The 16036-nt window shown below is 43.5% G+C and overlaps 1 protein-coding gene across 1 annotated transcript in view; it reads right to left on the reverse strand.

The window, feature by feature from the left end:
• Positions 1–13715, reverse strand: part of EXOC6B (exocyst complex component 6B) — a 565697-nt gene extending 551982 nt beyond the window's left edge. The window contains exon 1 of the mRNA XM_004609116.2: positions 13486–13715. Coding sequence (XP_004609173.1) covers positions 13486–13598 — 113 coding nt within the window. The 5' untranslated portion in view covers positions 13599–13715. The remainder of the gene's footprint in view (positions 1–13485) is intronic.
• Positions 13716–16036: the final 2321 nt, after the last annotated feature.

The raw sequence follows: 16036 nt of genomic DNA on the forward strand, positions 1-16036 counted from the left end.
AACACAGTAAAAGAGTCTGTATTATAATGCAAATGAGCATTTTTGGCAAATGATGCATTTTTCTAACATACAATAGAACACTCAGTGTTCTAAACACTAGAAACAATTGAAATTCTCGTAATAAAACCAAGAACTGTTCTTTTAAAAGTGCTAGCTTATTACTGTCAATCTGATTAGCCAACTACTCTAGCTACAGGAGGGAAATTTACTAACGTGCAAGGTACATGTGAGTGTGATGATCTTTAAAACAGAACAACAAAGTCCCAGTCAATACATAGCTCTGCAAGTCACATTAAAGTTATCGAGTTGGCTGCACTGTGATCGTTCTTGCTCCTTAGATATTTCCCTCAATAATAAAGTTTTAAATCAGTCATTAAAATATGTATTAGCTGCTTAAATTTACTAATCATTGTATTACCTAGAATTACATCTTTCCATTTTTTTTTAATTAAAAATCTAATAAAGTGGCTAGAGTGATGGTACAGCAAGCAAGGCGCTAGCCATGCACACTCAGAAGCCGCCCGCCCCAGGCTGGGTCCCCGGCACCCCACAGGCTCCCCTGAGCACCACCAGGAGCAACTCCTGAGAGCAGAGCCAGGAACAAACACCCTGAGCATCGCCAGGTATGGCAGCAAACAAAGAAACACACAAAAGGCACACCAAAAACAATTTTTTTAAGAAAATAAATAAAAATCTAGTATTTTATTTGTTGGCAACTTTTCAGATGAAAAGAAAATAAATAAAAATCTAGTATTTTATTTGTTGGCAACTTTTCAGATGGCAAGGATAGGTTGATTTCAAATTTCAGATTGTTCCAAATAAAAGCCTTGTGGCTTTAGTGGAATTTCTTTTAGTGCGAGAGCACACCCAAATTGCATCTAGAAGAACATTGGCCCTATTCCGGGGATACTCTCCCTCACTCTACACGTTTAGGAGAAATAAAAATAGCTTGTTTAGGTCCAACAATCTCTTGAGTGAGGCAGCGGGTTTGTGAGCCACGCCCTGTGGTCCTCACCCGGCAGTGTGCAGAGTGAAGAGTGCCCCGTCTGCGGTGTCACAGATTCAGAACTGGGGTGCAAGGCCAGCACCTTAACCCCTACACTATCCCTCCAGACCCAGGTTCCTCCACTTTTATAAAAAAGAGATCAGTATACCCACCACTGGCTTAATTCTTTGGAAGCACAATAAATATTTGTGAACCTTTTCTTTTCTTACAGTGGTGTTTAGGTTATCAGCCCATCCCCTCCCCTCCCCTCCCCACGGCTCTCCCCTCACTTGGTAACCTCGGTTCAGCTGCCATAGGGTGTGTATTTATCCACCACTGTCCACTTCCAATTTTTGTTACTTTATACACCACTCAGGTGTGAGACCGCTGGGTATCTGTCCATCTCCCTCTGATTACTTTGCTTAACACGACACTCTCTTGTCTCATCCAAGCTGGACCCAAAGGCAGGATTCCATCTTCTTACAGCTGAACAGTATTCCAATAGTATACAGACCATTTTTTAAAACCACTTATCTATTATTGGGCATTTGGGATACTTCCAGATGTTAGCTATTGTAAAGAGCTTACAGTGAACAAAGGCATGTATGTCTTTTCCAAGTAATGTTTTTGTATTCTTTTTGTTTTGTTTTTGGGTCACACCTGGCTGTACTCAGCCTTACTCCTGGCTCTGTGCTTAGAGATCATTCCTGAAAAGGTCAGGGGAACCATATGTGATGCTGGGGAGAAAACCCAGGTTGACCACATACAAACCAAATGCCTTACATGCTGTCTCTCCAGCCCCGTTATTGTAATCCTGGGGCAGATACCAAGGAGTAGATTGCTAGGTTATATAGGAGTTACATATATATTTGATTTCTGGGTCACACGCAGCGATGCTCACTCCTGGCTCATGCACTCAGAAATTACTCCTGACGGTGCTCAGGGGACCTTATGCTCAGGGGAATCGAACCTGTGTCGACCATGTACAAGGCAAATGCCCTACCCACTGTGCTATCACTCCAGCCCGGGAGTTATATTTTTAATTTCTTGACAAGTCAACGTACTATTTTCCATAGAGACTTAATGAGACAGCCCCACCAATACAGCTGGCTTAGTTTTAAAGCATATTAGGTTCTCTCATATGCGGGATATAATAAAACATAGTAAGGGAATAACAAATGGCCAAAAGCAACAGAAAATGAGAACTACATAACTAATGGAACTGGGGAAGGGATGGAACCCTTTGGTGGAGAATGTGGTACTGGAACCTGGAACTTTATCATCAGTTACAGGATTGCAATCACAGAGTTTCAAGCAAAATATTTAAAAATTAAAAAATCGGGGCAGGAGCAATAGCACAGCGGGTAGGGTGTTTGCCTTGCACTCGGCTGACCCGGATTCAATTCCCAGCATCCCATATGGTCCCCTGAGCACCACCAGGAGTAATACCTGAGTGCAGAGCCAGGAGTAACCCCTGTGCATCGCCGGGTGTGACCCAAAAACCAAAAAAAAATAAAATAAAATAAAAAGACTGGAGAAAAATAAAAAACAAAGCATCAGGATGTGAGAAAATTTCAAAGGGGTTCAAATACGTAACCGGAGACCCTGTAAGAGGATGGAATAGAACTACAGAAATGATTAAAAATTGTCCAAATCTAAAAAGAAAAGTAAAGGTATATAAGATTCTATACTTAACTTGGAACACAGGCAAATAATACACTGAAGAGAAAAAAACACAAAAAGCAGAAAAAAAAACAGAATCTTAATTCACTGAACTGCACTGATACTTAGCAAATTATCAGGACGAGGGTGGGTGATAGTACAGCAGACAGGGCGCCTGCATCGCATGCACTTAACCAGGTTCAACCCCCGGCACCACCTGGTCCCAGAGTAACACCAGGTGCAACCCAAAGGCCCTGAACACTGCTGAGTTTGGTCCTGGTGGTCCCCAACACCACTGGGATGGCACCGCAGGGCTCCACCAGCCTGGCATTCCCCAGCCCTTGCACTAAACCAAGGGCCCAGTAAGCTAAGAATTTACCAGAGGGTCTCCCTCCAAAGTTTCCTGAGCACATTGGGAGTCACCTCAAAAAAAAAAAAAACTGTGACTATGAAAGTAATTCTTCTGAAAGTGAGTACAGTATACACAATGCATCTATGTTTCCGATTCAAAAAACACAGAAGGTGTAGATACACATTCCACTACGGAAAGGATCTGCAATTTTCATGAGATTCCCAGCAATTAATGATAAACCAAAATAATGGGCAGTGGGCTGAATGAATTTTCAGTTTCCCGGTAGGTATTCTAAAACCGATGCCACACTTAAGTCAGGACCAGTAAAGTATGGCGTTCCTTTGGCTCCCTGCAAAATGACTTTTACTAAATTGTGCTTTAGTTATGCCATATGCTTTCACGAAAGGACAATATAAGAAACAGCCTGTCACATGTTGCTGCATTTACTATATGGATATTAAAGTTACATTATACAGGGCCTTCCATGTGAGGACATATGGGAGAAACAGTTCTCTGGTCTTACTCAGAACCAAGAATAGCTGTGCATCTAAGTAACTACTTTTTAATTTTATATCGTAACTTTTCTCTTTTATGCCCTAGCTATAGGAATGCCTCATGTCCAATGGCAGCCTACCTCTATGAAACACACAAGCCCTCAACATGAAAAGTTACTTGTTCTTTATTCTGATTTCATATTCTCCATCCAGCCTTTCTTTGCTCTTTACCCCAATTTCCTTATCACCTCTGGCATCTCTAGAATTCTGTGGATTTTTAAAAATCGTGTAGATTTCTATAAACCATCTAATTCTTTTCTAGAACAAGGCAGGCAGGAAAATCAGAGGAAGAATAGCCAACTGTTAATTAACCATAACAAGAGGGGAGACTGAGAATAACCCAAACACAGAGTTAAGACACAGTGAATCTAGCCTTAAAATGTAGTCAAATATAGTATAAAATATTACTGCTAAGTGACATGCAGTGTAAAGGAAAACATTTTGCAAATATATAGAAATACATGTTACAGATATACAAGTTGCTTCTTTTAATAATAATAGTCATAATATGAAAGTATTCTATTATTACTATGTTTTAGCTGAATTCTATTTTAAATACTGGGACAAAGTTCATGCGATACTGGCTACTCTTTGAGCCAATTGTCTTCCTTGCATTTTAAGCAGTTCAGCAAAAACTACTGTATTGCAGAAAAAATCTTTCCCACAGCCAGAGCAGACATCTCAAAGAATAACCTATCAGACAGCTCAAGTCTTAAGCGTAGTCTACACCGGGCTCTGTGTGTGCTAACTCCTGTACCCACTCTTCCCCGCCATGATTTTTGCTTAGCTCCCCCAAGCAAACTGAAAATATCATCAGTGCTCAACAATTATGCTCATCCAGATTCACACATTTCACAAATAAGTCAATCACTAATCTTATTTCAAGATGCTTTAGGGACTTTAGGGATGTGATTAAATCCATGATTGCTTCATTTGCAAATAGCACAGTGGTTCGGGCATTTGCCTTGCACTCGGCGACCCAAGTTTGATTCCTCTGTCCCTTTCGGAGAATCCAGCAAGCTACCGAGAGTATCCCACCCGCATGGCAGAGCCTGGCAAGCTACCCCTGGCATATTCGATATGCCAAAAACAGTAACAACAAGTCTCACAATGGAGACGTTACTGGTGCCCACTCGAGCAAATTGATGAACAACAGGACAATAGTGCTACAGTGCAGTGCTACAACTATCACCATTAAAGGATGCAAAGAATCAGAACAGATTCCCCTCCATGACCTAGTAACACTCTATATACCGTATTCCAAACTAAAACAATACCAGAAATGTGATTTGAAATTTTAAACTGCTGCCAAAACCATCCTCAACAACTCCCCCATCAATAGCTTTTGTAAAAAAAAATCATATAGTAATTGTGTGGGAAACAATGTGAAAGGGCATACAGGCCCTAACCTTTTTTTTTCTTTTTTTGCAGGATACAACTGTCAACAAAATAAGTACATTCTAATGAAGACTTCTCAGAAGTTATTCATATTGGGGACAGAGATATGGCTCAAAGTGGCAGACACAATGTCCTGGCTTCCATGCCCTGCTCCATCAGGCGTGGTCCCACTCAGCAAACAACCCCACCCTCTCACCCCCCCAACCACCATCAAGCACCACCTGGAGTAACCCTAGCTCCACCCCCACGACCACCAAATTTTTTAAAAAATGACAATGTCAGTCAATAGCATGAGCTACAAATAAAACATAGTTCCTCTCTCCTTACTCGCAGTCTCAGCAAATGGCACCATCCTTCACCCACTTACTTAGGCCAAGGGCCTAAGGCATCTGCCTTAAGTCCTCTTTCCTTAACCCTATAACTAATCTATCATTTTGACTCTAGTTTCAAAACACATTCTTTTTTAACTGAATCACCATGAAAAAAGTTACAAAGCTTTCAGGTTTAAGTCTCAGTCATACAATGATCAAACCCCCATCCCTTCACCAGTGCACATGTTCCACCACCAAGAACTGCCCCGTCACTGCAAACTCGTACCTCCGTCAAAACACATTCTTTTATTTTTATTATTATTATTTTCTTTGGGCACCGTGGATTACAATATTGTTAATGATATGGTTTCCTACATAACACAATCCAGTACCACTCCTTCCCCCAGAGTGACCACTTCCTGCCACACTGTCACATGCTAATAATATCCCTGCCCACAAGCTTCCTACTGAAGACCTCAGTTTCTGTTTTCTTTGAGCATTTGTCAATTCTTCAACTTTGCTTCTTTATATCCCATATATGAGAGAGACCAGCCTGTATCTGTCACTCTCCTTCTGACTAATGCCACTCAGTATGATACTCTCCAGACCCATCCACATAGCAGCAAACCACATGACTTCATCTTTTCTTATGGCCAAGTAGTATGCCAATGTGTAAAGGTACCATATTTTCTTCAGTCATCTGTTCTTGGACACTTGGGTTGTTTCCAGATTTTGACTATTATGAATAGTGCTACAATGAACAGGAGTGTAAATGTCTTTTCTAAATAGACAAGGGGGTCCCTGGAGTAGAGGCCAAGAAGTAGAATTTCCGGGTTACATGGAAACTCAATTTCTAGATTTCAAAATACATTCTTCTTACTGCATGCCACAACCATCTCCTGTCTCAAAAGTAGTTCCTCATCTAATCCGACACAGTTCCAGTGGTAATTCCATGCATTATGCATAAATGTTATTACCTTCAAATATAATGAGTGCAGATACAAAAAAGAATCACTAAACTTCAAAAACAGAAATATTTACACTAAGGCCACAAGCAAACTCAAGGTAAAGGGCAGAAGCAGACTCACATTATCTGTGCAAATACTAACTCACAGAATCTTTGGAAAAAGCTTTATCTACCAACATTTTTTTAGTAGGTGGTATAATCACCATTACATATAATGGCGGGGGGGGGGGAATCAGCTCACTTGGTTGGTAAGTGGCTCATAAAAATAACTTAGTAAAGAAGTCCATTCATGAATAAATAGCTGATTTCCGTAATGGGTGAGGGCAAAGAGTGGGGGAAAGTCAGGTGGCCACAGGCTCAGAAGCAGTGAGAAAGGTAGATCCCCACATTTGATAATAAAATGACATTGAGGGGCCGGAGCGATAGCACAGCGGGTAGTGCATTTGCCTTGCACGCGGCCGACCCGGGTTCGATCCCCGGCATCCCATATGGTCCCCCAAGCACTGCCAGGAGTAATTCCTGAGTGCAAAGCCAGGAGTAACCCCTGAGCATCGCTGGGTGTGACCAAAAAAGCAAAAATAAATAAATAAATAGATAAATAAATAAATAAAATGACATTGAGCAGGGGCTGGAGCAATAGTACAGCGGGTAGGGCGTTTGCCTTGCACACGGCAGACCCGGGTTGGATTCCCAAAATCCCATATGGACTCCTGAGCACTGCCAGGAGTGATTCCTGAGTGCAAGCCAGGAGTAACCCCTATGCGTCACCAGGTGCGACCCAAAAAGAAAAAAAAAAAGACATTAAGCAGAACAGCTTTTGAAGATGTCCCCCCAATGTGCTCTCTGTTACAGCCAACTTTACAAAAACAACTTGAAAGACAGAAAATAGTTCCTATGCGGATTACTATTTTTTAACAAAATGTATATGACAAAAATCTGAAATGAACTGGTCCAACCTAAGAACAGCTGCATTAGACCATTTGTGCCACATGTGATCTCCGGCACACTATACACTTTAACCAATTGTGCAATACCTCAACATCCCACAACAGCAAAGGGAAAGGGGAAACAAAAATAATACAAAAACTGAGCAATGGTGATGAACAGCTTCCTTCCTTCAAGTGATAAACTACTGCCTGGAGAGTAGGAGAAAGGTAAAGGCACTGGTACCCACCGGAGCACTGCCAGGGGTCACTCCTGAGCACAAAGCCAGGAACAGCCCCTGAGCACCAATAGGTACTAGGTGTGATCCAAATCACCTCCCCCCCCAAAAAATATATATATATATTATAAACAAATAACCAAATAAGCATATGTAAAGGCTAGTCATTAGGGAAATGCAAATGGTATGCTACTTTACACATAAGATGTCTAAAATGAAACAACAACAAAAAAGTCAAAGGCTAACAAGAATATGCAGAAACTAGAACCCTTATTATATTGTTGCTGAAGATGAAAAAAAGGATGCAGGCATCAATCTACAATTCCTCAAAATGTTACAATATATTTACCATGTGGCCCAGAAGTCCCACTCTTCAGTAATGCACAGAAGAAATTACAATGGTGGGGCCAGAGAGAGAGTATAGTCAGTAGGGCACCTGGGCTGACCAACTTCAATCCCCAGCACTTCCCACTAGCACTACTCAGAGTGAAGTCTGAATACAGAGCCAGGAGTAAGCTCTGAACACAGACAGACAGACAGAACCCAAAACACCCTGCCTCCCCCCCCCACTCCCCCCACAAAAAAAAAAAAAATTAACAGTAGCCAGGTAGATAGCTCAGGGGCACATGCCTTGCACGCAAAGAGATCCCAGTTAGATCCCTAGTACCACACGCCCTGCTGGCATTACTAGTGCAGCCCTAGACCCCCCTCTCCCCGAAGGCACTGCCAGGTGTGGCCCTGGTGAATCCCAGCACTGCAAGGCCTGGACAATGTTGCACTGCTGGGCACTAGCAATGAACTGTCCAGCCCAGCTGTCTAAGTAGCACCAGGAGTGGCCCTCAAATCCTCTGACTATTCCCTGAAGGGCCCCCTTCTCCAAAACAAACATAAAGAGAATGAATACCTATGCAGAAAAAGTGGATACAAATGTTTATAGAAGTACTGTTTATAAGTCACAAAATGTAAACATTCCAAATGTCCATCAACTGAAGAATGAATAAAATGTGATATATCCATACAGGGGCTGGAGCAATAGTGCAGCGGGTAGAGCATTCACCTTGCACGCGGCCGACCCGGGTTCGATTCCTCCACCCCTCTCGAGAGCCCGGCAAGCTATCGAGAGTATCTCGCCCACACAGCAGAGCCTGGCAAGCTACCCATGGTCTATTCTGATATGCCAAAAACAGTAACAGTAACAGTATATCCATACAAATGCAATTCTATTTAGCAATTAGAAATGAAGTGCCGATACAAGCTACCACATGGATAAATCTCGAAAACATTATAATATGTCACCAAAAATCACATACTGTGTGAATGAAATCGTAGGCTACATGAAATTATAGGCAGAGACAAAAAGCAGTGAAGGTTAAGGACATAGCTCAGTGGCAGAACACTGCTTGCTTGAGTCCTTGGGTTCAACCCACCCTCCACAGAAACAAAAATAAAATCAGTGATTTCCTGGGGAGGGAAGGAGGTCTGAATGAAGCTGTTAATAGGTGTGCGAGTTCTTTGGAGGATGACAGAAATGTTGTAAAATTAGGTAAGCGTGACTGTTGCCCAATTCTGTAAATATAGTGAAAATTACTGCGCTTTATACTTTAAATATATGAACAACAGGTACATGAATTATTTGTAAGCAATATAATTCACTGGTGAGTAGTTTAAAAACAAAATCTGAAATAGCAATAAGGGCTGAATGTAAATTGCTAGTACCCAGAGTGCAAACTGAAGAAATGATTTCTACAGAATAAGTGGAATGGCTAGAAATATAGAGATAAATTTGAAAAATAAAAATATGAAGCTATTCTTCACAAGTGGCTTTTATTCCGGCATTTTCATATTAGTACCACAAAGCTGGAATTATTATCCTTGTAAAACAACAAAAGACTGGGGCTGGAGCGATAGCACAGCGGTAGGGCATTTGCCTTGCACACGGCCGACCCAGGTTCGATTCCCAGCATCCCATATGGTCTCCAGAGCACTGCCAGGGGTAATTCCTGAGTGCAGAGCCAGAAGTGACCCCTGTACATCGCGGGGTGTGACCAAAAAAAAAAAGGCTTATCATCTCATAAGCCTCTTTCTTTATCCGAAATATTAGGGCTTTCAGCTAACAAAGTAATTTTTAAAATGAAGACAGAAGGGGCTGGAGCAATAGCACAACGGGTAGAGTATTTGCCTTGCACGCAGCCAACCTGGGTTCGATTCCCAGCATCCCACATGGTCCTCCAAGCACCCAGGAGTAACTCCTGTGCATAGCCAGGTGTGACCCAAAAAGAAAGAAAAAAAAAAGATGAAGACAGAAAGAGATGGCTGCTTTCCCAAAAGAATTTGCTAGTTAACAGCCTCTATGTGAGTGGATACACTTGGGCCCTCAAAATTAATAGAACAGGAAAAGCAGACCCTTAGATATATGAAGACTGGCCATCACTGCATATGCCATACAAGAGCAAAATAAAGAAGGTGGTTACATAATGAAAAGCATGGCTACCATGACTCCTCAAACCAAAAAAAAAAAAAAAAGAGTAAGACTAGAAGAATAATTTGGTATCTTGGCAGAGAAAGCAAGTAATGACACATAAGGAATAGTTGGCAAAGAAAAGAGTGATTAAGTTAAATGGAGACTTGAGAAGAGCAGGAATTAAAAGGGTGGTCAAAGTAATTTTTTATCTGCTATCAATATGCTATTACTTTCTGTTCTTCAGTTCCTCCTCAATTATAGAATCTATCTCAGGGATTGCTAAGAATCTAGTGCCTTGGCCAGGAGAACTAGTGCAGGGGTTAAGGGTTTACCTTGCATGTGGAAGAAATAATAAGAAACATTATGAAGAGGCATAGCAGAGCTTGAGATTTATGGTTGTGGACAGTAAAGAAGACAGTCTACTACCTTAACTCACCTGCTTAATCACTGGGTTAGAAAAAACAAGATAATGATGACAGAGAGGTATCCCTGGTAAGACATGGGATCTGAAATATCAAGTCTACTCATGCTGCTCTCTCTGGATGGAAAAAGGAGAAATGGTGAGATCATCCCCTATGAATAAGGACAGAGACAAGGTAGAGGCAAAATTAGCGGCTACTATTTTATTACAGGGCATTGAAGAGACTGACTCTTAGATCTAACAGTAAGATTTGTGATGATTGCCAAAAGACCAAGCGGGGCCAAAAACATAAAGTCTCTAACAATGATACAAAGAAGTCAGAAAAAGAAACTGAGAACTGGTAAAATAATGGAGATATTCTCAAACTTCTTTTTCCCACCATCCATCCCCCCATCCCCTCGCACCATCTACCACTACAAATCCCACTTTACAGGGGAAAACTTAGTGATAACAATGAAGCCAGTGAGGCTAGTGATAACATTCAGGGAGAATAGACAACTTATATTTTAACCACAATTTATGAACAGTGTCACTCCTTATTCTTGGTTTTACTTCACCAGGTCCAGTTACCTACAAGGAACTGAGGTCCAGAAATATTACATATGCTAAATTATCCTGAGAACTTCAATAGCATTATAAACCATACCTCAATTAGAAAATTAATTTTTAAAAGTTTTTCTGAGAGAACATATCATGGAACTTTTACTAAAGCATATTATTATAATCTATTTTAGCATTATTTATGGTTACTAGTCTCTGCTGTAGCTAATTTATAAATGAAACCTTATCAAAGGGATATATATATAGGGAAAAAAGTGTATGTGTGTGTGTGTGTGTGTGTGTGCATGGTTCAGTACTATCCCGAGTTTCAGGCATTTTTAGGAGGATCTTTGAACCAATACCCTGAGGAATTAGGGAAGGAAGGAGGGATACTGTATTCTTACTGAGATACCAGAAAAAAATTACAGGTCAAAACTTAGCTAATTCAAAATCACATTCCACTAGTCAGTGTAACAGTGACATAATAAATCACAACAAACTACTTTCCTAAAACCAAAGTCAGTTCTCACATATACCAAGAATGACAGCAACTGAACATCACATGCAGCTGAATGACAACACCCAAGTGCTCTGTTCAAGAATCCTTCCTAAACATGCCGGTAATCCCAACAGCTCCAGCGGAAGCTCGGCTTGGCCGCCAAATGCAGTTCGGCAGCCAATTTCTTAGTAGAATATTGAAACTGCATCCTCGGTGACTCGGTATTTTGTTTTCCAAAGGCCAAATATTAGCAACTCATATTCATGCACTTAGAATACTCGCAAGTAGTCCTTACTTTTTCATAAAAGAAAATGGGACGGAGATCATTCACCTTTAAAAGCTCATGAAAACAAGAAAAGAGAAATATGATGGTCTTGATCAGAATGCAACCAGGAACCCATGGCCAAAGTTTTGGCACCTGCACCTAACAGTCATGTCCTAGGATGGCACTGGGAGGACTTGCTAACTGTGTGCACTGGAGAAGGAAGCTGTGCAGGTGGCAAGAAGGAACCAAGTCTCTTGACTGGCACTCCTTCCCACCCTCTTTTCATGAGGCAGCTCTCCCCATGAATAAACAGGCAATGAGTAATAACGTTCTGAAGGGAGAGGCTATTGGCCCAAGACTGCACAAGGTGGGTCAGATAATTATCTACGGATTGGCTGTGTGGAGATCAGAATTAGCCTCAGGAAGGAGGAAGACGTTAGTTTTATGTATAGTGCAAGCTCTATGCACAGGGCACTAGCAAACTGAAGGGAAACTGTAGCTCAAAAATTTGGCTGGGTAAGTAAAGTACTGGTAGAGAATAAACTGATATGAGGCAGAACAATATAAGCTGAGAATACAGACTCAAAGCTGGAGTGATAGTACAGCAGGCAGGGCATTTGCCTTGCATGCGAACCACCAGAGTTTGATCCCCGGCATCCCACTGGTGGGACTCAAGCAATGCCAAGAGTAATTCCTGAGTGCAGAGCCAGGAGTAACCCCTGAGCTTTGCCGCATTTGACGCAAAAAGCCAAATGGGAAGAAAAAGAAAAGAATACAGGCTCTGGGGTGGGAGAGATAGATAGTACGGGGCTTTAAGTCTCTTGCCTTCCACACAGTCCAGGAACTACACAGGATGGTCCATCTCCCACTCCTCCAGCATGGCCAGTCATATCCCTGAGCAAGGGGCCAGGAGTAACCTCTGAGCACTGCCGGGTGTGACTCACCCCACCTCCCCCAAAGAATGCAGACTCCAAAAGGACTAAATAGGAATTGACTCACTCACCTACCCCTCCCACCCTCATCCCCATACACACACTGATTTTTTCTGTGATCTTGGGCAAATCTCTTCTTCACCTATTCATGCCCCATCTATAAAAGTCGAGTAACAGCACTTTCTTAGTAGGATTGTCTAGAGACTCAAACAAATTACATTTGTGAATTGCTTAACTCAATGCCTCCCAACTGTACAGAGTAAGTGGTACCTAAGTCTTGCTAAGTACCCTGAAGTGTGTTTTGACGCCGCCCAATAAAACGCCGGTGCCAGACCAAAGCAAAGGCCGGGTGGGCTTGGCATTGGCATAACTTTTTTTCCTCAAAGATGAAACAACTTTGAGCCTGTATCTTTGAGGGCAGGGTTCTCCTAGCCGGGTGCAAGGGAACAACCCGCGCCGGAGAGAAGAGAAGCGCAGATTGAGAGAAACTTCCTTTGCAGGCCTAGGATTTTTTCAGGAACTTGTTTCTGAGAAGTGACTGCGATATTAGGGAGGAAAGAGCTGAAAGTTTGCAAAGCATCGCAGCACGCGGCGAGACGCTGCTCCGTCCGATGCGCAGGGCTTAGTTTTGCATTGGGGTCTGCGGGAAAAGGCTGGTGTGGGGCGGGGGGGGGGGGGAAGTTTGGGGGGCGGGGTGGGGGGGAGACGTGCTCTGAGCCACCATCTGTCAGTCGCGCTCCGGTTGCACGGCGCGGAGCGAGCCTGGGAGAGAGAAGGAGGCTGCTGCGGCCCCGAGGGAGGCAGGAGGCGCCCCGGGAGTAACTGAGCTGCGGGCGCCGGCGGGCGCGAGGGGACGCCCCCCCTCCCCGCCCCCAGGTCCGAGCAGCAGAGCTGCTGCCCTGCCGAACCCGGGCCGGGGTGGGCGCTGGCCCGGAGGGCGACTGGCCCCCGCGGTCCCGCCCGGGCCCCGGGATACCTGAGCGTGGGCCCAATGCAGGCCGTGTCGGTGCTCTCGATCTCTCGCAGGATCCTCTCGTGCTCCGCAGCAGTCTCCAGGCTCTCTGCCTCCGCCATCTTACCCCGATCCATAGGCTGGGGGGCGCCGGGCAGGGCGTCCCCTTCTCCGGCGCGGCGCACCTCCCGAGCCCTCGCTCCAGCCCAGGATCCCACAGCCACCCCAAGCCTCCAGCTACCCGCACGACGACCCCGCCCTCGCCCTGGACACGCCCCCTTGCGTCACGCGTCAGGCGACGTGCCCCGCAATGCCCTCTGGGATTTGTAGTTCCCTGATAGAGGGGGACTCCACACCCACCCCCTACCCCACCCCACTTCCAACCCCACCCCTCAGTCCCACAACCCACCCGCCCCGGGCCGGCTTCCCGCTCCTAGAGCGACTGAACAAGCCAAGACGCGTCTTGAAAGGCCCTCTGTCCACTAGGAACCGTTTCAGGTCATGCATATATATGCAGTGCTGTTCAAGCGAGCAGATGACCGGCTTGTAGCCCTCCGAATGTTGTGTGCAAATGTAATTCACTCGTAAGATCCTTGCAGCAACATGCAAACTATTTTGCAGGGGTCTTACACGCATAATCAGATGAGGAAAAAAGCTAGACGATCCCAAAACTAAGAGGTAAGACCAATCGTGAGTGTGCGGGGTCAGAGAAGAGAGTCCGGGAATCGCTCCTGGCTGTGAAGGATTCTTAGAAAGACTGATTCTGAACGTTTTTAAAAGGTGTTACTAAAGGTGTGAAAAGCGCCTAGGAAGACAGCGGGAACTTTGCACCTGTAGGCAGAGAAATAGCAGTAAGAGATGGGGAATGTTGAACAAAGAAATTAGTACTTTATTCATGACTCCGCTAGCCTAACCACCAAGTAATTCAAAAGTACACGTAGACTTTTTCAAATACAGTTTAAAGGTTATTTGACTCAGGCATTTGATTATCATAACTCCCCAGATTAAAACTTAAAATCAGGGCTGTAGTCATAGTACAGAGAATAGGCTGCTTGCCTTGCACATTGCTTACTAGGGTTTGGTCTGGTAAGCATGGCAACCCTCCGGTAGTGATCCCTGAGCTCAGAGTCAGAGATCTCAGAGTAAGCCCTGTGTTCTGCCGGGTGTTCCCCAAAAGGAAACAAAACCGGCTTGAGTTTTCACATAACACAATGGATAAGGGATCCATTAGAGGTTTTTAAGAAGGCAGGTGACACTAACGGACAAATGTTTGGCAATAGAAATTTAATGAAGAGCAAGTAGGCAAAATGATAGCAAATTTTAAGATAGGTGAAAAAAGTAATGTTTAAGGCTAAGTGGGAGTAAGGATTTTTTTTTTTAATGCACCAGTAGAGAAAGTATTTAAGCAGAATTGGCATTATTTATTATATATTAGTAGAGGGGTATTTGGGTACTATTCCAGGTTAAATAATATTATATTGCAAAATCAGAGACATAGCTCAAGTGGCTGAGTGTATGCTTTGTATGTAGGCCTAGCTTTGGTCCCCCAGCACCAACTGATGAGCACCTCCAGGAATGATCTCCCCAAAGCACAAAGTCAAGATAGTTTCTGAATACCTCTGGGTGTAGCCCCAAAGTAAAAAACAGTAGTAGTAGTAGTAGTAGTAGTAGTAGTAGTAGTAATGAATTGGAGCGATAGCACAGTGGTTAGGGCGTTTGCCTTGCACGCTGCCAACCTGGTTCAATTCCTCCACCTGTCTCAGAGAGCCTGCAATCTACCGATAGTATCCCGCCCACAGGGCAGAGCCTGGCAAGCTACCCGTGGCAAATTCGATATACCAAAAACAGTAACAACAAGTCTCACAATGGAGACATTACTGGTGCCCTCTTGAGCAAATCAATGAACAACGGGACGACAGTGCTACAGTGCTACAGTAATAATAATATGCTGTAACCATATTATAGACTATTATACACTCACCAGAGAGAAAGTGAAAAGGTTATACTTAATTGTGGAACTGACTCCAACTTGTAATAGTTAGGAAAAACGATACATGAACAGTTATAGAGTATGTTTTCATTCATCTTAAAGGAAATTTGCATTATATGTTTAGATACACACAAAATATTATGGAGATAAAATACTGCCAAAAGGATAGACAAGAAACAGTTGAGTGGGAGACTAACACCTAAGAGTAGTAAATATAAGGACCAGGAGGTCTGCCCCACAGCTTGGAAACTGGACTCACATGCTGGGGGGAAAGGCAGCTGAGATAGAGAAGGGAACAAGTAGAGGATGTTGGGAGGACCCATTCGGGTTGAAAGATGCATACTGAAAGTAGACTATAGACCGAACATGAAGGCTACTCAATACCTCTATTGCAAACTACAACACCCAAAAGGAGAGAGAACAAAAGGGAATGCCCTGCCGCAGAGGCAGGGTGGGGTGGTGGGGGATGGGGTGGGGGTGGTGAGAGGGATACTGGGATCACTGGTGGAGGAGAATGGGCACCGGTGGAGGGATGGGTAAACGATCACTGTATGAGTGAAATGCAAACACGAAAGTTGAAAAGTT

Source organism: Sorex araneus, chromosome X (genome assembly GCF_027595985.1).
Source record: "Sorex araneus isolate mSorAra2 chromosome X, mSorAra2.pri, whole genome shotgun sequence".
In the NCBI taxonomy this organism is placed as follows: domain Eukaryota; kingdom Metazoa; phylum Chordata; class Mammalia; order Eulipotyphla; family Soricidae; genus Sorex; species Sorex araneus.